General features: G+C 46.2%; 1 protein-coding gene across 2 annotated transcripts in view; it reads left to right on the plus strand.

Moving 5' to 3' along the window:
* Positions 1-14,209, plus strand: part of GGT1 (gamma-glutamyltransferase 1) — a 784,209-nt gene extending 770,000 nt beyond the window's left edge. For both annotated transcript variants that reach the window (XM_078667770.1, XM_078667771.1), the window contains exons 12-13: positions 11,611-11,724; positions 13,452-14,209. In XM_078667770.1, coding sequence (XP_078523896.1) covers positions 11,611-11,724; positions 13,452-13,598 — 261 coding nt within the window. In that variant the 3' untranslated portion in view covers positions 13,599-14,209. The remainder of the gene's footprint in view (positions 1-11,610; positions 11,725-13,451) is intronic.
* Positions 14,210-21,034: the final 6,825 nt, after the last annotated feature.

Genomic DNA, 21,034 nt, shown 5'->3' on the forward strand with positions numbered 1-21,034 from the left:
TCACAGGATGTTCAGCGTCATTACCAAAACTCGAACCCAGTTCCCCAGATTCGAGGTCGACCGCCCTAGCCGTTAGGCCAACTCCTCTCCCCGTATTGATACCAGCTTGTTTGATCCATGTTTCTTTGAATACCTATGTGTACAATATCTACACGTTTCATCTTGTTTTTTTTTTTAGACCAATTTGCCTGGTATTTCTTATTTGGTGGCCAAACATTTGGTATTTACCTGTTTGATAGTTGCTTGTTTGATAACAATATCCCATGTTTCAAAATGATGGTTCTTGCTGGCCAACTTGCTTCATTTCAATGCCGTTTTGGCAATGTCTTAAGGGCCTGCGGAGCAACAGTTATTTAGTGTCACAAAAACCCACAGAAAAGGAAAATGTTGATTCTTTACCTCAAAAGCTTCTTTTAGAAAGTGCCCTTATATTAATGTGTAGTTTGATATTTACCATAAGCCCACTTAAGGGGGTGGAATACCAGTGGGATTCAACATATGTCTGTTGATTTCTGTAGCGTGTTAAGATCTAAGTGGCTCATTATACTAAATTAATACCAACCGGTAGTCTGTAGCAGGTTTCAGTGCAATTTCATTTCAAATATTTGTTAACTTTTAACTTGTATTAATTGCTGATCTATTTGATGTTGTAACTTTGGGGGCTTTTAATTTTTTCTGTGCAATACTGTTTGGTACATAGCCTGGCAGACTCCCGGGAACCGTCACATTTTCCCCACAAGGTTAGCAGGCTAGCTCACGTACCCAGGAGGCGGAGCGCCAGGGAGGAAGAGTAGGAGAGCAGGGTCACCGCGCGGACGCACCGCTGGCCCGCCAAAGGCAAGCCTGTCTGCACCCGTCCGCGTCTGTTCCGCGGCCAGCCCCCATGTCAGTTGCAAATCAAGTGCTGTTCTTGCACTAGATTCTCTAAAACAACTCCTCAATGCTCTATCCGTCTGTGAGAATAAATGTGATTTGAGCCACACTGTGAGCACGGTATTGTGCATACTTTATAAATCAGTGCTGAAAAGTGATGATTCATTTGAACGGACTCTGGCTGTTGACTCCCTTTCTGGGGGACTCCCCAATGTACAGTCCCTTCCCAAACACACAGCAAGAAGTGTGTGGCTTGTTAAATAACCACAATTTGGATTTTCTGTTTGTCACTGACTCCTGTCTTCAGCCGTGGTCTAATCCAGACATTGGTAGCGCACTATCCCCTGGCGATGCTTTACTTAGATTTGACAGACCTGAGAGGCGTGGTGGAGGTTTAACAATGATTTTTTGAGACTCCTTCCAAGCCAGTTCCTTTGAGTTTCCCAACTTAAGAGGGGCAGAGGGTTTGGGCTTTTGCTTCAAAATCGGTCACTCGCCGTCATCTGCCGGATGACCTGTGCTAGTTTTCTGGGCTCTTTAGACAATGCTCTTGCCCCAGCTCGACTTCAATGCACAAATTTCACCTTGCTAGGTGGCTTTAATTGTCATTTTGATGAACTAGAGAATCCGAATACAAAAAATCTTGGAGAAATGTTCACAATATTAGGTCTCTCCCAGTTACTGGGGGGGGTCTACTCATGCTGCCGGCATACATTTGACAGGATTGGCACTAACTTTCCTTTACTAATCCCAGGCGAACCAGTGATCCAGGAGTGGTTGAATCATTGGTTGGTAAACTTTCCGGTTCTCGGAAATGGGGGAAGCTCATGAGCTCCAACATTTCAACATTGTTGGCCACGGCTTACTCCATTATTAGGGGAAGGTTCCCGGATGACCTTGATGCATTAACTTATTGGCTGCTGGCTGCTATCTGCTGTTGATTAGCTAGCACCTGTGGTGTATACAGGCAAAGCCTTGTCCACTCCATCGGCCCCGTGGTACATGTCAGACTTAGCTAAAGAAAAATTACATTGTAAACAACTTGAGCGTAAAAGGAGTTCTGCCTACAAATCCGAGGACCTCAACCAATTCAGGCTAGCCCAGAAACACTATCACAAATGAATTAGGGATGCAAATGAAAGTCTACTTTCATTCCAAGTGGAACAAGTACAGATTGTCCCTGAAGTTTGTTTTCAATTGCTAAACTATTTCTACAACCAAAAGCTACATCAAGCAATATCCTCCACTCTCAGGCTACGTGCAACAGGCTTTCTGCTTTTTTGAAGAAAACATTCACCAGGGCTTTGATGTCAACTGTCCTGAATCTTGTCCGTTACATGGTAATGTGTTGAATGCTCCGTTGTCTCAATGAACTGTATCCAATTTTCAGTCCATCTCATTATATCAATCATGGCAAGCTATTTTCGCGTTTAAATCAGGCTCCCCACAAGATCCATGTCCACAGATGATATTGCATAAGGCTACTGATACAGTGAACCCAGTGATAAACCCATTATTAAATCTGTTGCTTTCCCTACCCGAGGTTCTTAAGTCTTGGAAAGTGCCGGTGGTTAAGCCTCAATTAAAAAAGCCTTCGGTGGACACCTCTATGCTGGCCAATTTTGGCCCCATCTCATTGCTCCCAGCACCAGGTAAAACCCTAGAAAATTTGTAAATATGCAACTGATTACCTAAGGTTCCAAGTCACTACATTTCTACCAATAAGGTTTTAAACCCAGGCATTCTACAGAATCGGATCCTCTAGATGTCTCAGAAACTATGTAGATGACTAGATTCTGGTACCAATGCTGCCCTCATTTTATTAGATTTGTCAGCAGCATTTGATACCATCTCTCATTCCATATTGCTCCAACATCTTCTAGATATTGGCATTTCTGGTAAAATCTGGGCTTGGTTTAGATCTTTTACTGACTGACCGAAAACAGGTAGTATCTAATAGTCAGTATGCCTCGCAAGAAAGATCATTAGCATTTGGCGTTCCGGGGGATCCTCTTTTAGCTCTTCTGTATTTAATATTTACATGGCTCCTTTCATAAATTTGATTACAGCTTTTGAAATTGTAACTACCTCTTGTGCAGATGACACCCAATTGATATTGTCCTTGGACAAGGGTTCCTTCGGGTCCGAACAGAATTTTATAAACAGTTTTTTAACATCATTCGTTGGATGAAAAAAAAACATCTAAAATGTAACACTGACAAGACAGAAATACTATTGTTCGGGCAATAAAATCTGTTTTCTCCCCTGATGTGGTGGCCAGATTCGATTCCTCCCCCACCCATCAACAGTAGAAGTTGCCAAAAACTTTGGAGTCAGATTTGCTAATAGCCTTACACTACACCACAAGTACTATCAGTAGCGGGTATGTCCTCAGATTTTGTCGTCGCTGTCGTCATCTGATCCGTCCAGTGCTTCGTAGTTGTGCAGGAGGCTGTGGATCATCATATGACACACCAGGGTTGATGTGTCCTGCAACCCTACCACCAGGCGGTTTCTGGAAAACAGAAGAACATCTTTAAAACAGCACAGGATCCTCCAGCAGTTCTGGAGGTCACTCAGTTCATGTGTCCCTGGGAACAAACCATACATCACAGAGTCCGGTTTGATGCAGGGTGTAGGTGTTCAGGCCCTAGGCTCTGTGCCTAGGGCCTTCAGCAGGTCCTATGCATCTGTGCACTCCCAGAAGAGATGGTATGTCGCTGATATCCTTTGCTCATATCTGGCGTTGGACAAGCTTCCGGGTCTATGTGGCGGGGGGGGCAGCCTCCAGCCCGAACTCCTTCACGAACTTCTCCACTTACTTGCACAGGGTCTCCCAGTTGAACGGGGCGGCTCTCACCCACTCTGAACATCCAAGGCACCTCCACATTGGCAACACGAAGAATTGTACAACCAGAAAGCCAACGTGGCTCTTGTCTTTGATCCTCAGGGTGCTCCTTCTCACAGTGGAACATGAAGATTGCCCACTTTGAGCTCCGAATGAAGTAGAAGGTCATTCTTGTGATGGTCCTGGTCATGTGGGATTGCAAAGGTAACATTTGGGTGACAAAATGGAGCACTGGCAGGGTCTCGTTCCGCAGGACCAAAGACTTTCCTTCAATCGTAAGCTTCTAGAGGCTCCAGAGTTCCAGCTGCTGCCTTGCCATAGCAGTCTCATTTCCCATGTCTTCTCCCCTGCACGTTCTCTGATGAACCAGACTCCAAGAAGTCTTCAGGAAGTCCTGCTTGCTAGGGAACGGCAGTAGTTCTCAGGTGGGGGTCCAGTGTTCGAAGAGTAGGGTTTCTGAATTGGCGCTGTTGCTCTTCGCTCCTGATGCCTTTCCAAATTTGATACAAGTCCTCTCCTGTTCTCTCACAGATGGTCTGTCCGCACAGAAGCCTGAGACATCGTCCATGTAGAGGGAACACTTCACTTCATCCTTTCCATTGCTTCCTGGGACTATCACTCCTCTGACATTCCTGTTCTGTCTGATGTGTTCGGCAAGGAGTTCAATCACGCAGATTTGCCTGACAGGATGGAGAAGGGGTCGGTTTTTCCAGCCGTTAACCAACGTCGTGCTAGAGATATCTCTATCTTCAGTCACCACGTCACAGAAGAAGATTCCCAGCCCAGTGCTCTGAGTGTCCGCTCCATGAACTCATGGACAATGCGGTCGGAAGCCGTTTCCTAATCCAGGCTGACCGAGGTTCTTGATGTACACAATCGTGTCCCAGACCAGAGCAGGCTGTCCACGATTTGCCGACCCAGTATCCCACAAGTCTGGTCTGGGTGGACTATCTTCGCTATTACCTTCTTTAGACTGTTTCCCATCACCTTCGCTGGAATTTTGTAGCCCACATTGAGGAGTTGATAGACCTCCAGTTCTTGAGGTTTTCTCTCTCTCTCTTCTTAATGTACAAAAGTGTTATCATACCCTCTTGCATGGATTGCGGCATACTGCCCTTGCCCACCATTTCCTAATAGAGGTCCAGTAAGTGTGGCCCGATCAGGTCCCACAGTTCAAAATTAAGTTCCATTGGAAGACCATCATTTCTAAGCGTCTTGCCTCTTTTGGAGGTCATAGCGGCCAAGTGCAGCTCTTCCAGGTTGAAGGGTGTGTTCAGGCCCTCTTTCTCTCTTCTGGACCCAGTGTCTTCGAGATGCCCTCCAGGAAACTATCCGCCTAGGCTCTCTGACGACTTCGGTGAGTAAAGCCTGCCATAAAAATCGGTTACAACTCTCATGACTTGCTCTTTCTCACCTTGGAGGTTGCCCTCCGAGTCCCGAAGCTCTACCAGCGGTGTGCGGGCTGAGTGAAGTTTCTTGAAGAAGAACGAGTTGCATTTTTCGTCCTTGTCCAGGTTCTCGGTTTTGGTCTGGAAGATGATTTTCCTGGATTCCTCCCATGAAGGGCTTGTTGAGCCCTTTTTGGCTTTCCTCCAATTCATTATCCACGTCCCATCCTCCGAGCTCAAGTTCCTACAGTTGCTGCTGTTTGCTCTGCAGCTTCCTGAATGACCTCTTTTTTTCCTGTGCAGCAGCTCTGCTTGCATCCTGGAAAAAGCACCAGAACCTATCCTTCACCCATTCCAACCACTCACTGGCGGAGTGAAAGAGGTCCTTCACGTCTCTCCACTCTACATACGTGACTCTGAGGTTCACCACTAACTCCTCGTTTTCCAGCAACAAGCAGTTCAGTTTCCACGATCCTGGGTTGGAGGGGGCCTTCCCTGAAAATTCCCCCTTGAAACTGACTGCTTTGTGGATGGAGAAGTGGACGGCGACCATGGAGCTTCGCCCAGGCTTTATCATTGGGGAGGTGAATAGGAAGTCGACCCATTAGTGCACGGATCCGTCCAGCCTCCTCCAGGAAAAATTCCTGGTGTTCGGCCCCATTCTCCTGATGACATCCTGAAGGGAAAAATCGCTTACCATCTACGGCACGTCTATCCCAACAGAGTCAGACCCAGTGCGTCCATCCAACTCTACTATGCAGTTGAAATTACCACCCATCAGGATGGTTCTGGAGGTCACAAGTTGCATCCTGAGCACCCTGAACATCTTGAGTCACTCATTCTTCCCTGGGGGCATAGACATTGAGCCTAATGGGCTCACCGACCCACGAGCCATCCACGACTAGCACTCTGCAGTTGACCTGCTCGGTCACCTTGTCCACAGTGAAATGCCTCCCATTGATCAGAGCTGGCTATACGACTGGGTGTATGGAATGCCACATTCTTGCAGAAAGTAGTTATCTCCGTTCTGAGCTACCAAGAAGCACAATGTGCCAACTCGCCTAACCGGATCCTTCATACTTCCGACGTTTACGGTGAACAATGATATAGCCATTGTTTCCGCGCTAGCAGTCAGTTTCCGGTTCAAAACCTACTGGAGTTGAAGGCCCTGGGGTCCTCCACTTAGGGTGCTGACCCACCTGCTGGTCCTGCTCTCCCTCCCCTGTGCTGTCTTCAGTGTTCCCAATGAAAACCTCTGATCCCATGTCTGGGATCCACTGTGCTGTCTCTTCTGTGGTTCCCATCATGTTTAGCTGCTGATGGGGTTCTTGGAGTACTGACTGGAGCTCCTCCTGGTCTTCATCCTCGTCCTCCATCTCTTCGTTGTGGTTGTCTTCTTCACTTTCCACAATTATGTCATCGTCCTCTTCCTCTATTCCTGCCTTGTTGAACTTCTTGCTTGTCAGGAAGTCCTCTTTCCTCACTAGTGTCCTCTTCCTGCATTCCTGCTGGGGTGTTGTGTACGGTGTTGGTTCCTCCTCCAACCTCTCCGGCTTGGGTCCGGGCTGTGGTATTTCATGTAGGGTTGCCTGCTGGGCCTTAGTGTTGGACCATCTCCATTCCTCTGCCTCCTCCCTCTCTTTAGCGGTCTTCTGGCGCAGCGTCTGGGACTGAACCTGTTTCCATATATCATGATGCAAATCGCCGGCCTCGCTGCTGCTTTCCACCTTTACTTTGGATTGTTTCCCCATCTTCTTTTTCTTCTTTTTTCCGTTGCAGTGTCTTCTCTCGCCTTCTCCTCCTCCTGTGCCTCTGGTTCCGGTGTCGGGTCTGTGTCCTTTGGGGCTTCCTTTGGCGGGGCTACTTGTTGTGCTCCTTCCTCAGAGGCTCCCACGGGATGATGGATTTCCTTGGCCTGTGCCGTCCCCGATGGTGGCGTTGGTTCCAGGTGGTTGTCTGCTCGGGATACCGTCAGTCTGGTGTGTCTCCATGCTGGGGTCCCTCCTGATGCCGCAGCGTATGTCTTTGGCAGGTCAGACTTGGGGCATTGGTAGTAGGTGTGACCCTCGCCTGCACAGAAGTTGCACTTCTTGATCCTGCTGCATGAGCCTGCTTCGTGTCCGGTCTGTTTGCAGATCCAGCAGAACTTCTCCGGGCATTCCTTTCTGCTGTGTCCCATGGCCTGGCACTTCAGGCATTTGAAGGGTTGTCCTTGGTATTGGATCCTTCCCTGTTCAGCTCCTAGGTAGAAGCTCACTGGTGGGTGTCTCAGGCCATCCCTTGATACCAGGTCCTTTTGAAGGCTGACAATCTCTTTCCAGGTAGTGTTCCAGATTCCTTTGCTGTCTCTGACCTTGGTGGGTCCTGTCTTGATGGTACCATACCATTTGAGGAGTTACGCGATGTCCTTGTCTTGGATGTGGGGGTTGGTTATCTCAACCATGATCCTCTTCTCCGTTGATGCCGGTTCCCATCCTGCTGGAATGGCGAATTTAGCTTAGGGTTTCAGCAGTGGGGGTTTCAGGTACACCTGCCTTAGGCCTTAGGCCCCGTGTCCTTCTGGGGACCAGCCTTCCCAGCCCTGGTGCTTGGTTTTACAGGTGCAGCCTTACTTGCCTCTCTGCCTCCCTTGCGGTACTGCACCTAAACAAGCAGTGCTGGTGCCTTGCTCACTAAGGAGCTCTAGGAGCAGCTTGCGGTACTGCACAGAGACGTGCACGGCTGGTGCCTTGCTCTCTAGGAGCAGCTTGCGGTACTGCACCGAGACATGCAGTGCTGGTGCCTTGCTCTCTAGGACCAGCTTGCGGTACTGCACCGAGACATGCAGTGCTGGTGCCTTGCTCTCTAGGACCAGCTTGCGGTACTGCACCGAGACATGCAGTGCTGGTGCCTTGCTCACCTGGGACCTCTAGGAGTAGCTTGCAGTACTGCACCTAGACATGCAGTGCTAGTGCCTTGCTCACTAGGGAACTCTAGGAGCAGCTTGCAGTACTGCACTGAGGCATACAATGCTCATTCCTGGCTCACTACCCAACCATTTGCAATGCACTAGGTCTCGCATTACTGAAAGTATAAGCTGTTGGCGTTGCATTATTATTTGCAACTCCAATACCTCAAACTATCAGTAATGCAAGACCTATTGCATTGCAAATGCTTGTTATTCGTGCGCTGTGTGGCACAGACAAATAAAGTTCAATGGTTATCGAAGACGCATTTTTTAATCTTACAAATACAACATAATTTGTGTCTTTAATAAGAGACGGTCACTGTAATAAAAGGGGTAACAATGACATATAGAAGAACTGACTGGGACGCAGCTCATTAGAAGGAAGCACAACTGACCCAGAAACAATCCCTGTTTTAGACAAGGCAGGGATCTGTAGTCTCCTCCTCTTACTCTCACTCAAGAAGCACGTCTATGATGACAAGCCCAAGGTACTGAATTAATTTATCAGTGTGATATAAGGTTGTGCCATGAGCTGTCTGTTTTTACTAAAATGAGATGATCTATTTACTCTCCTCTTAATTTATTATAGTCTACAGGTCGGCCACTGGAGCGTAATATAAGTCAGGGCCTATCCCTTCCCTGAACATATAACAAGGGATACAACCATCACAGAAAAAGTGATTGGTGTATATAGATGGGACAATTTATGATATTGTTTTCCCATTTAGTATCTGAGAGTTTGTGTTTTTCTGGCAATTTGAGTCCAATTGTTTTCTGTTTTTTAAGTGTATATCTCCTCGTCTGATAATAACTTGTTTGGTATCTGCTCGATTGATTTCAGATGTTTTGGTCTGTGTTTGTTTAGTGTCTGTTGGTTTGATATCTGTGTGTTTGATATTTACTTGTCTCACAGATATTCCTTTACCTTTTTGTATCTAGTGTTTTGGTATCTACTTTTTTGATATCTACATACTTCATGTTTACTCTCTTGCCATTTGCATATTTGATATCAGCTTGATTCTTGTCTGCTTGTTTTATAATTTTTGCCTAAAATGTGTTTGATTGAGATGTACTTTATCATATAGGCTACTTCTAATGAAATCGTTTTAAATCTGCTCGATAACTTTTTTGAAAGCAATCTGCATAGATGATATCTGCTTGTTTGTTATTGTCCTGCTTGATGTTATGTTGAGTGATATCTACTTGTTTGATATCTGCTTCTTGTATTGCCATCTTCTTACTTCATATATGTTCATTTGATATTTGCTGGCGTGCTACTTGCTTATTTAATGTATATCTAATCATTTGGTAACTAATACGTTTGGTAGCAACCTTTTTCCCCCATATCTGTTTTAAAGTGAGATATACTTTTGTTGATGTGTGTTTTTTAACTGTCATTAATTTCCATAATGAATATACACTTGCTTGATTTCTAATTATTAGTATATATTGTATGAATGGTGTGTATAACTTGGATATCTGCCTGTTTCATTCCTATCTACCCATTTGAAATCTGCTTTGTTGATATATTTTTGAGTGCTTTCTTATTTTCATTTGCATTTTTGTATGTTATTTTGATTAATATTTGTATTGGGTTCTTTGATTGATATCTGCTTACTCGCTTGACATCTGCTTCTTTGATGGATGTTATGTTTTGCCAGTTTCAGGATTACCCAATCTCTGTGCTACATCGTTTTCTCTCTGCGGGCTCAAAGGTCCCTCTGGTCTTCTGGGCCTGCCTTTTTCCATAAACATTTCAAAAGATGCCAATCTTCAAAGCAACTGAGGCCTGCAAAAAAAGCAAAGAAATTCAGGTGTGCCAAGTGAAGAAATCACACCTTTTCAGGCGGGTCTGCAAACAATTTGAAATGCACTCCTGCTGACTTTAAAAATAATTAAAATATTTCACCTGCTTGAGCTGTGGGCTGACAACGAGGCTTTATCTCAGCCTTTTCTCCTCAATCAGCTAATATCTTGCCATGAAAGCGTGCACTACAAATACTTTACATAACATACAGCCCCAAATAGTTAGTATAAATTAACTTCCCCTGATGTATACATATTCATGCCTTTCCATTTAAATGAAATATTTCGATGTGCCAATCCGGCCAAGAATTACTCCCAAACGTTTGATAGACGCTGTCTCCACTTTAATTGACAAAATCACGTCTTAATTTTACAAATGTTGCCAGTTGCCTATATTTTAATCTATTGCTGTACTTGTTTTCTATTCATAAAAAATCTGTTCAAACATAGTTTACAGTTGTATATGCGTATCATCTGTGAGTATGGCCTTCGATAGAAGCGGCTTCTTATACTGGTTCTGGTGTATGTTTATTTTAAATTTAAATCCATATCAGAAAAGTCTCTGGTTAGACATTATTCTTATCTTCTGTATGCAGCGTAGCTTTAAAATCTTAGCTTCTTTTGTTGTCAATCATCTAAACTACAACATAAAAAGGCAAATTAAGCAAGGCAAATGATAAAGATATTTTTCTCATTTTTACGTTCTAAATTGCTTAATTATATTTAAAAATACAGAAAAAGGAACAAGTTGTAAACACGCTATTCACAATACAGTATTTTGTATTGATGTGGTGGGTACGGGTGTGGGGAAGAGACAAAGGCAAGTTTACGTATAGTTGGCATATAGGGGAATCTTGAGCTTTTAGGTTAACTACTAAAAGCCTCATGTCAGTAGCATTACCCCCCAAAAAGTAGGCCCCTTCAAAAATTTAGTGAGGTGCCCGAGATTTCCGCTGCCCACAGCATAACCCGCTGTCCATACACCCGACACCCCTATAGACTCTCACACTCTTAAGGATGGATATGGCGATGGAGTTCTGGCTTGCAATCGGTGTTTGGAAGCATCATCTTTCTATTGAGGAAAAGCTTCCTGAGCTATAGGGTCTTTATAGGGTCTTTAGAGGGATATATTATACCCTGGCTCTGAAAGCAGAGTCATCCACATGCCAGGCTCTGCCAACCAGCCTTCAGCGCAGGGCCGCTATACTCTAAAAATCACTGCATTCCATAGAGACCTATCGGCTTCTGGTTCCCTAAGCGGTGCTTGGTTTCTGTTCCAGGTTTCAATAAATCATAACCCCCCAACTCCAACTATAACCGTATTCCTTAATCTAATCCTACGCCTTAGACCGCACCTGACCATAACCCTTACCGTTACACACCTAAGAGGTTTTAGACTACATTTTTCTGATGGCCTCAAGCCTTTCTATCCAATGGCCTATGTTACTCAAGGCTACCTACCTGTTAAAAAGACATGTCCCCTTATGGATTCATTTTAAGTTGCATTATTTAACTTGGAATTTACCAAGGCCCCGAGCAGAAAGACTAGTACGGCAATTCGAACCAGAAGCCGACAGATTGATCAAATTAGCGGCATGAACTTGGGTAATAACTGCACCAGATTTTTACAGGGCTTGGATGCATCATTTGGGTTTAAGCACTACATGAACGGTATGTAATCAAAGTCTCCTATACTTCTGCTAAAGTAGTCCCTCCTTGCTCAGATCTTCATACCTTCCTTCCCGCAGGTGATAATGAACTCGCTGTGGTTTGGCTATGACGTGAAGAAGGCTGTGGAAGCGCCCCGGTTCCATAACCAACTCTTTCCCAACACCACCCGTCTGGAACATACCATGGAGAAGGTAGGTACTCCTGGGAACTTAGTGGAAGGTATGGAGGTGTGTAGTAAAACTGTACCAGGAAAGCATGGGGCCAACAACTAGTTGGTTAGTAATGGGGCAGGAAGCAATTCCCACCTATGAACAAACAACAGTATTAGAGCTAGTGATTGAAGAGGGTCTCTGGTGCCATAGTCGACTACATGGTAGACCAGATGAGCCTACACGTCCTTGCCCACTGTAAAAATCTAGCATGTGCAAAGTTTATTTCCACCTGTGAAGGTTTTCCCAGTTTCAGATTTTGACTCTTTTCGAAGGTAAGACCAGCCAGTGACGTGCCGGGGAAGGGACGGGGCCACGGAGGCGTGAAGTAGGAGTCCGAGGGTCATAGAGGATGCTGGAATTGAGGGGGTGGGGGTGATGGGCATCGGGAAATCCCCCCCCCCCCCCCCCCATTATTACCTTTTTTTTTTTTAAACTATGACTAGCTGCCCAAAGTGCACTGCTACACATAGGTGAAAAACAGTTAGGCTGAGTTGAGAGCTGTGATGCTTTTCAGATTCACACAACCACATTAGCAGATTAGAGACCAGCCCATTTCAATGTTGACATGCAAGAATCTACTGCCAAGTCCAGACCTTCCATATTTTACTTGATTATTCATTTTTGGCCAATTAATTTGTTTTTGGAGGGGTGCTATCTGGAGACACTTTTCTTGAAAAGCTTCTTGTCTGGGGTTGTGCTAGGTTTTCTGCCACCTTAAGCTAAGTGACATTTTTCGCTCTGCCCTCCCCAGAGGAAGCCGGGCGGTAAATGTTCATGAGTTCCCCCGGAGTCAGCACTGTTTGTGATTGTTGCCCCAGAGTATCTTGTGCAACCTTTACATGGCTAGAACCTGACCCTCAAGTCAACAAACACCACTGCTGTTCCTGCAGTGCAGGCGGGGGGTGGGGGGCTCCATAGCAGACCCCCACCAGGACACCAGACCCTGGCAGAAGGTCCAACCCCTCATTAAAACTGAGTGAAGAACAACAATGCTACCTGTCGTTAAGAGGACATGTTTTTTGGGCTTAGCAGTGCAGGCTTCTTGTTGAGTCATTGCATCATCATATTAAAACATTGGAATGTTGAGCGCCTGGAGCATCAACATTCCAATTTTTAGCAGAGGCCTCACAGAACCCGAGGAGATTTCAAGCACCTCAGGCTCCTTGAGGCTCTTTGTTTTACAAATTAGAGCATTCTGCCTTCTAGGGTCTGAATGTTCTAATAGCCTTAGCTGCCCAGAGTTATCCCACTTCCGCTAATGTGACCATTTAAACTATTCCAGGTCATCTAGAGTTGTAAGGATATTTAATGTATATTGAACTCCTAAACACTGTGGACATGTCCTGTGTTAAAACATAGTCCGATAGTACCACCCATGTTGTGAAGAATTAAGTGCTGTGCCAAGCACCATCAACGTTGGCAAAAATTAAGCACTGGTAAAAACAAGTCATGACCAGGCCTGTATTTAGCTTGACAAGTGTTACATTGCAGCTGGGACAGAATTTTCCCCCCCAGGTTCCATTGTTAACAAATGCCTCTCAACACTGAATTTAGTTGCACCTGAAAGTGGCATATAGGATTGACGTTCTGTTACAGCATAACCCACCTCGCGCCCTATGTCAGCACTGCTAGAAACCACTTTATAGCGTAAGTTATTGCATCCAACTTCTCTTCCAATATGCTCTATTTATTTGTCTCCATCACAGGGTATAGAAGAACGACTGAAGGCAAGAAATCATATTGTCGAGCTCCTTGACAGTGCTGGTTCTGTCGTTCAGGCCATTGTGCGCACTGAGGGCAAGTGGGCTGCTGCCTCCGACTCCAGGAAAGGGGGCTTCCCAGCGGGCTACTAGCCATGCCGCCAATGCACAAAGAGACACATCTCAGGGATTCAGATCTGCTTTCATGGAGAAGATGGGGGTTAGGCCCAGCTTGGGCCTCCCCAGTGCCAAAGGCTTGGTTCTGCGGAGAGGACCCGTCCTTCAATCCTCTCTATCCATTCGACTGTTAATGGCTGCTACTTTTTTTATACACACATCCTACTTCTCTTTGTCCACAAATCAGAAATGGTATTGCACTCTGGAAGTGTGGGGCTGGTTCTCCCAGTTTCTGATGCCTTTGTAGACATTCACACGATTGCCTCAAATGAAATGTCCAGAGATTTTATTGATTGTTGAGCGAAAAAGTTGTAACTCAAGAATGGATCTACCAAATGTCATTGCACCAAATCATCATCCATTATACGCCAACATGTTCTACAGGATGAAGGAAGTCCACAGTTTGGACCAACATTCATCAGCCTTCTTCTCGTTGGACATATACACGGATCGCTACCTTTTTTGCGTCTTGGTGGTCTACTTGAATATGTTACCAAATGTTTTAAATTGTTCTCTGGTTGCATTGTCTTGCACTTTACTACATCAGAATCGACAGCATTAAATTTCATAAAGTGGGAATGATTGAATATGTTTTCATATGTTTTCATATGTTGTCTCTTACAGAATGTCGGCCAAAGTATTCACACAGTAGTTTGTCCAATGTTCCTCTCCTTACCTCCCAGCAGTTAGATCTGCTTTTCAACAGGATTAAATCTGGATCCCCTTCGGACCCTTGCCCCCTTAGGACCCTGAAGGACTGTAGGGAAGTTCTGCTGCCCCACCTCCTCGAAGTGATGAACCACGCTATAGTTGAAGGCATTTTTCCATCCTCTTGGAAAAAGGCAGTGGTCAAGCCTTTACTGAAAAAGCCGACACTAGATCCGGAGATACTAAAGAACTTTCGGCCAATATCCCTGTAGCCGGCCCCAGCAAAGATGCTTAAGACACATCTTAACCAACATCTGACTGCCTTCCTTGACACCTCTGGCCATCTGGACTTGTCACAACATGGTTTCCGAAAGTTCCATAGCACTGAGTCGGCTCTCACCGTGGTCATAAATATCATACGCTCGAAGGTCGACCAGGGCCAGACTACTCTTCTGGTCCTGCTAGACCTGACAGCAGCTTTTGACACCCTGTTTCCCTCCACTTTAACAGCTCGTCTCAGGGAGATAGGGGTGAAGGGCCCGGCGATGAGCCTACTGACCTCTTTTCTCAATCATAGGGAGCAGAGGGTCAAGTTGGGAGGGTACCTGTCCCCCGCTAAACCTGTGCAGTGTGGGGTTCCACAGGGGTCGACTTTAAGCCCCACTCTCTTTAACATCTATGTGGCCCGATTTGCCAGGTTAGTAAGATCGTTCGGGATGGAGGTGGTGTCATATGCCGATGACACCCAAATTATGCTCTCTCTCTCCCACTCGGTGAGTACCTCCGCGTTCAGCTTCAGGAACTGCATGGAGGCAGTCTCACAGTGGATGATTCTAAACTCACTGAAGCTGAACGGAGAGATCTTTGGAGGAGATCAGGATATCTGGTCAAGCGACTCGTGGCCCCCATCCCTGGGAGCTTGCCCACTGCCCACTAAATCCGCTTGTAACCTGGGCGTGATGATTGACACCTCGCTTGCTATGGTTCAGCAGGTCAATAGAACGGTTTCCGCTTGTTGGGGTGTTATCAGGATCCTGAGGAAAATTATACACTAGCTTTCCTTGAAAGCCCGGAAACAGACCGTGGTTGCCTTAGTCATATCACGGTTAGACTACTGCAATGCGCTCTACTCGGGCATCAACAAAGGCCTGATACAACGCCTGCAGATTGTCCAAAACGCGGCAGCTAGGTTTGTCCTTGATGTCCCCAGTCTCTCTTCTGCCACATCAGCTAGGAAGAGCTTGCATTGGCTCCCGATTCAGGCCAGAATCTCTTTTAAGATCATGTGCCTTGTCCATGGGGCCCTGTTTGGAGATGGTTCTGAAGGCATAGGATCTCTGTTGGTTTCATACACCCCCAGCAGAACCCTGCGCTCCTCCACCAAGAATCTCCTGTCTGTTCCCCGGGTTCGTAGAGTCAGGTGGGGAGGAAGGGCCTTTTCTTATCTGACCCCTAAGCTGTGGAATACCCTCCCCCCGGAACTGAAAGCACAACCCTCTTTGATGCTCTTTAGGAAAGCATTAAAGACGTGGCTCTTTGCAGAGGCGTATCTGTAATCTGGTATTCGGCGCCCAAAATATGCTTACATTTATGTTAGGCGCCTTGATGTCCGCCGGGCTAAGTTGCGCAATATAAGACTGCTTTCATTTCAGGATATTGTGGTCTTTTAGCTGCACCTCACAGACCCCTGTCCTTCAGGTTAGCTGCAGTGTGAAGGGGATCTTAGAAGGCTTGCAATGTCTATAATATTTCTTAGGGTTTCTCTACTATTGTTGGGAAAGACCGACTCCTGACACAGTTTCCTTTTGTGGAAAAGACAGTTTCATTTGGAAGGAAACAGAGCTAATAATAATATACCTTTTGGCCAAACTGTACGCACTAAGATCCCTAAAATTGTGTAATGAATTAAATTTAACCCATCCCCCACCCTAAAACATGCCCTCCACAAATGTCTAACTTCCCTCCTCTTCCTTATTGCCAAATCTTCATTACCGTTATACTTTAAAAACTTAAAGCATAATCTTGAACTTCTTCCTTTCCAGGGTGACCACGCCAGGCCCAGGATGTCTCTTTTTTTTCTGGTTGCTGTTCTTTCCCTGGAGTTGGATTGGCGTGTCGGGTAGGCTGACAATCTAGCGCACTCCACCCATCACTTTTTTTGTATACTTCAGTGAGTCCCCCTAAGTGTTCAAGTGCACGCCCAGAAGTTACACCCGAATAAAGGGCCCCAATTAAGGCAAAACCGGTCTTGGGGTGCTAGGGGCCAAATCACAGAACTAACTTAAGACAAAATCCTAAACGTACTACTTTTGGCATTCACAGAAGGCATTTAGTAGTAGTAAAGTTAGGATTGTGTCTTAAGTTTGACTTAAGACAAACTTAAGACAAACTTAAGACAGACTTAAGACAGACTTAAGACAGACTTAAGACAGACTTAAGACAGACTTAAGACAAAATCCTAACTTAAGACAAACTTAAGTCTGTCTTAAGACAAAATACTAACTTTACTACTACTAAATGCCTTCTGTGAATACCAAAAGTAGTACGTTTAGGATTTTGTCTTAAGTTAGTTCTGTGAATCAGGTCCCTAGTGTTCGGGTTTGGGGAGAACCAGGCCTGTCAGTTCGGGCTGAACTGTTCCTATTGGAGCAGGGTCAAGACTGATTTGCGTATGGCTGGATCCAAACTGATGTGGCTAGGTGTGCAAAAGAATGATGGACTGGGATGTGGCCCAAGTAATTACCAGTGATTGAGATTAATTCAAGCATTTCACCCATGACTTTTTGGTATACTTCAGCACTGACAGATGGGCCAGCTTGAAAAGGTGGGCCATTTTTGTTCTTGGTGAAGGGACTACAAAAACCAGTTTGTACCCCAGCCCTGTCAAGCTGGACCATCTGGCAAGGCCAGACTGCCCACCAGGCCAGTCCAGTCCAACACCGCCTTTATCGCTACGTCTTAGCCTGTAAACTTTCCCTGCTCCCCTCATGCCTTAACCTGCGCGCTCTTATCAGCTACCATAAAGCACCTCTCCTGCGGTGTTCTTTCTTTCCCCCCTTCACTCTTCAGACTGTCTGTCCCTGCCAACACTCCAAGAACTCCATCAACTTCACCAGGTACATCCTGTTCTTCAGGAGGAACACGCGCACCCACGCTGCCCGAGCACCATTGGAAATTTGTCCTGAATGTCCTCACGAAACACTAATCCCAGGTTTGCAGCTTTACAGTAAGCTATTTCTCTGTTTACCTCTTTGCATGCCCTATTGATGGCCGCGGTTTGCAAGCACACCCTCTTCAGCAACAACCGGGTCTAAAAAATGTTGGTGCACTCCCATCTATCTTGCACCACTTTCGGGTCCCTTTTGACCATCTTCAAAAGCTCTAAGCCCCTCAACGGCACCAGATCTTTTTCCGCCAGGTGGACAGTAGCCTATGCGCTGACATGCCCTTGCCGCTTAACTCCCAAAGTGTGGGCAACAACTGGCCCCCAGCCGCGGTCCGTGCAGGTAACAGCGGTGGGGCCGGGAAAGGGGGGATTTCGAGGGGCGATCCCGAAGGGAAAATTAATAAATAATTAATTTTACCTCAGTATCTTCCCTCGAAATGCCTCTTTACCTGGCCCCAGCGCCCCACCGCTGTTACCTGCACGGACTGCAGCTGCCGGCCCTGTCTCATGCCTCTTATTCCACGCCGCTCGCAATCCAGAGCCATTTGGCTTGCCATATGATTGCCCATTGGTCCGCCTTGAATGGCTTTTGATATGCTGGATGTGTGGAGCTGGAAGGAGGAAACAGATGGCAGAGGGGGACTCATCTGTATGAATAATAGAAGGCCCACCATCCCAGAAACCATTTGTGTCTCAAAGGAATATAGTGTCATTATACTTGCCTTTGTGTAGCCATTTCTGTCCCTTTGAGCTCATTGTCTGCCTTGGCATGCTACAGGTGACATGCCAGGGACTGGGTGGGTCAAGGGTGGGTGTTCTTGTGCTGTGCATGAGTGCTTCTCTGATCCTGTTTTGGGTCGCATCACTTAGGAGGAAACTGGAGTGAAAAGTGGCACCCTGGAAACTTACATTAGTCTAGTGCAAATTCACCCTGAGTATTTGGTGTGAGAATTTTCTCTATGGTAGAAGGAGGATTTGGGTTCTTTTCTTCTTTTGGCTGTTTCTTTAAGTTTGATTTTCACTTTTAATTGCAGGTCTTTGGTTGACCCTTTCCACTGTAGATTGGGGTTATTGACTGGCTGCATGACGTATTGAGCTTGTTGCATGCACAAGAGTACAGGAGCTGGCTCACCCTGGCAGGCAGACTTTGGGTGCACCAACTTCCTTTGGAAAAATCTTCTTTAATGCAAAGTTCAGACCTTTCCGTCAAGATTTGCAGCAACTGGCGCCAGCACCTTACAGACTAACCTACCCAAAGCTGCTTGTACAAAGTCACTCCTATCACACCACTAGGTCTTTCCACCCAAATCAGGCCAGGCAGCAGAGCTTGCAGCCTATACAAGAAGAGCAGACCCATACACAGGATAGACAGGCGGCATCACAGGGAGCCCATCCAGCATTGTGGAGGTTCAAAAGTACATATGCATGACTGCATGTTACACAAAGGGAGAACACACCCTGAAAAATAGTAACTCAGCAGACTTATGCTGCACCCCATTCTTCTCAGGATGAGAGCTCAGCCCAGGCATCAGAGGGCTCTGTCCACACAGGAGAGACGCTAGACCACTCAGGACAAATGCGTCCACAGAAGACCATGCCAACACCACACAAGAAAGACCCATCCCACGTAAGATGGACCCCATCCACAGGGCACAGAGCATACAATGTAGACCTTAGTTCATTCAAGTGAGTCTGGAGTCCACACAGCAAATACCATCCCAGCCAGGACACACAAGTGGGAAACCAGCACACAATGCAGACAGGTCCATGCACAAGAGAAACACCCCAGACTACACGGCGGAGAACTCAGAACATACAAGAATACCCTTAGAAACAACAGACTGCGGCCCAAACCGCGGGGATTCAATTCACACAAGACAGACATCAGGTGAGACCTCAGCCCACATAAGAGTATCCCATCATACTACAGCACATGCCTGAGACACACCATTAGCACAGGTGACACCGAGACCACATGCCAAAAAGAGAGGTCCACCTCGAGCCACACAGGAGAGAACGTGCAAGAGCGCTTCTCTGCCCACTCATGTTTTGTTTGACCACACCACTTTGGACCTTCAAGGCACATTCGCCCACCCCGTACAGATCAGGCCCATCTCTGTGCTGACCATGTGTTGCATTGCACCCTTGAAGTGGGGCATAGGCATCTGTGTTCACCTCTTGATGGGTGGGTGACTGTCACTGACACATACATCTGCGGATGGGGTGACAATCTGAGCTGGCCATTCCACCAGCCCTTGTGTTGTGGTGTCCCTGCCTGTGAAACCCACTTGATGAAGACAAGTAACTAATGCAGAGTAAACACACAGAAGTAAAGTTTTTGTGTGTGTCAGTTGCATGTTATCAGCTGGGTCTGGTGGCTCAGTGGACTAACGCGTCCACTAAAGGTCCCTGTGTTCGACCTCATGGTCACAGGTTCAAATTCCGGCGGGTCTACTCAGCCTTTCATCCTTCTGAGGTCGATAAAATGAGTACCATTGGGTTGGGTAACAATAAACATCTGTTATTCAGTGCCAAGATACCCTTGGGTGAACAGGTGCTTTATAAATACACGTTATGTTTGCGGCATGCGAGTGAGTGACATTTGAGTACCTTATATTTGACACTTGAGCAACACTCAATCGCATGCTGAACAGAGCAGTTAAGTTTGTGTAATAAGGCTAATTACAAACTGCTTGTTTAATGTATCAGATTACAAAGTGCCTTAAACAGCCGTCATACAACTATTGGAAACTGCAGCCTTCAGTAGGCACCTGATACTCATGAGTCCAATGCAGATTTCTTCCAAATACCATCACACATTTACATTTGTTAACCAGAAGCAATGGAACACCTTTGACAATAGTCACCTTATCTAGTAATTTGTCATTACTTGTGCATACCTCCTCCTCATCCTAGTCATTGCTTATGAGGTGAATCCCATCCAGAGAGAGGAAACTCTAGGAAAATCCAGCAATTGCAAGGCCCCCCATCCATAACTGGGCACCACATATGGGCTGGCATTGACAGCATCCCCCTTGTTTTTCCAGTCCCTGACCAAGACAAGGACTTCGGAAACATTGCCAGGCCTCTATCAGGCCTGGGCCCTACACCTCTGTATCCTTGGCTCTCACCCTGCCAGGCCTAGGGTGAGTGGCACAGAAAAGGGTCTAGGAGCTAGGAAGCAGATGAGTTGATTCCTGCCAGTTTCAAAATATGAAGGGTTGGAAGTGCACAAGTTTACCAGGATTTTTTCATTGAGTTCTATGGTAAGTTGGAAACTGTTGTTTTTAGGCAATTTCATCCTCCGCATCTGCAGGGTCCTCCTGGGGTAATTCTAACATGATTGCAAGTAGAGAGTTTGTGCACAGCTGCTAGTGTTTCTATTCCCTCCATGGAGTCACCTCCCAGAAGAACAGTGGCTGATTGACACGCCAATGCGTTTCGGCCATGCGGAAGGACGTCAACGCGCAGGCTGACGTGCTTGTGCGGTCTTTCAGTTTGACAGGATGGCAGGGATGGACACTGGTTCTTGTATTTATGCTTCTGCTAAGCATCAGGTAAGGTGTTCTTTGTATTGGAGCTGGTTTGCGATAGCTGT

Source organism: Lissotriton helveticus, chromosome 11 (genome assembly GCF_964261635.1).
Source record: "Lissotriton helveticus chromosome 11, aLisHel1.1, whole genome shotgun sequence".
Lineage (NCBI taxonomy): Eukaryota > Metazoa > Chordata > Amphibia > Caudata > Salamandridae > Lissotriton > Lissotriton helveticus.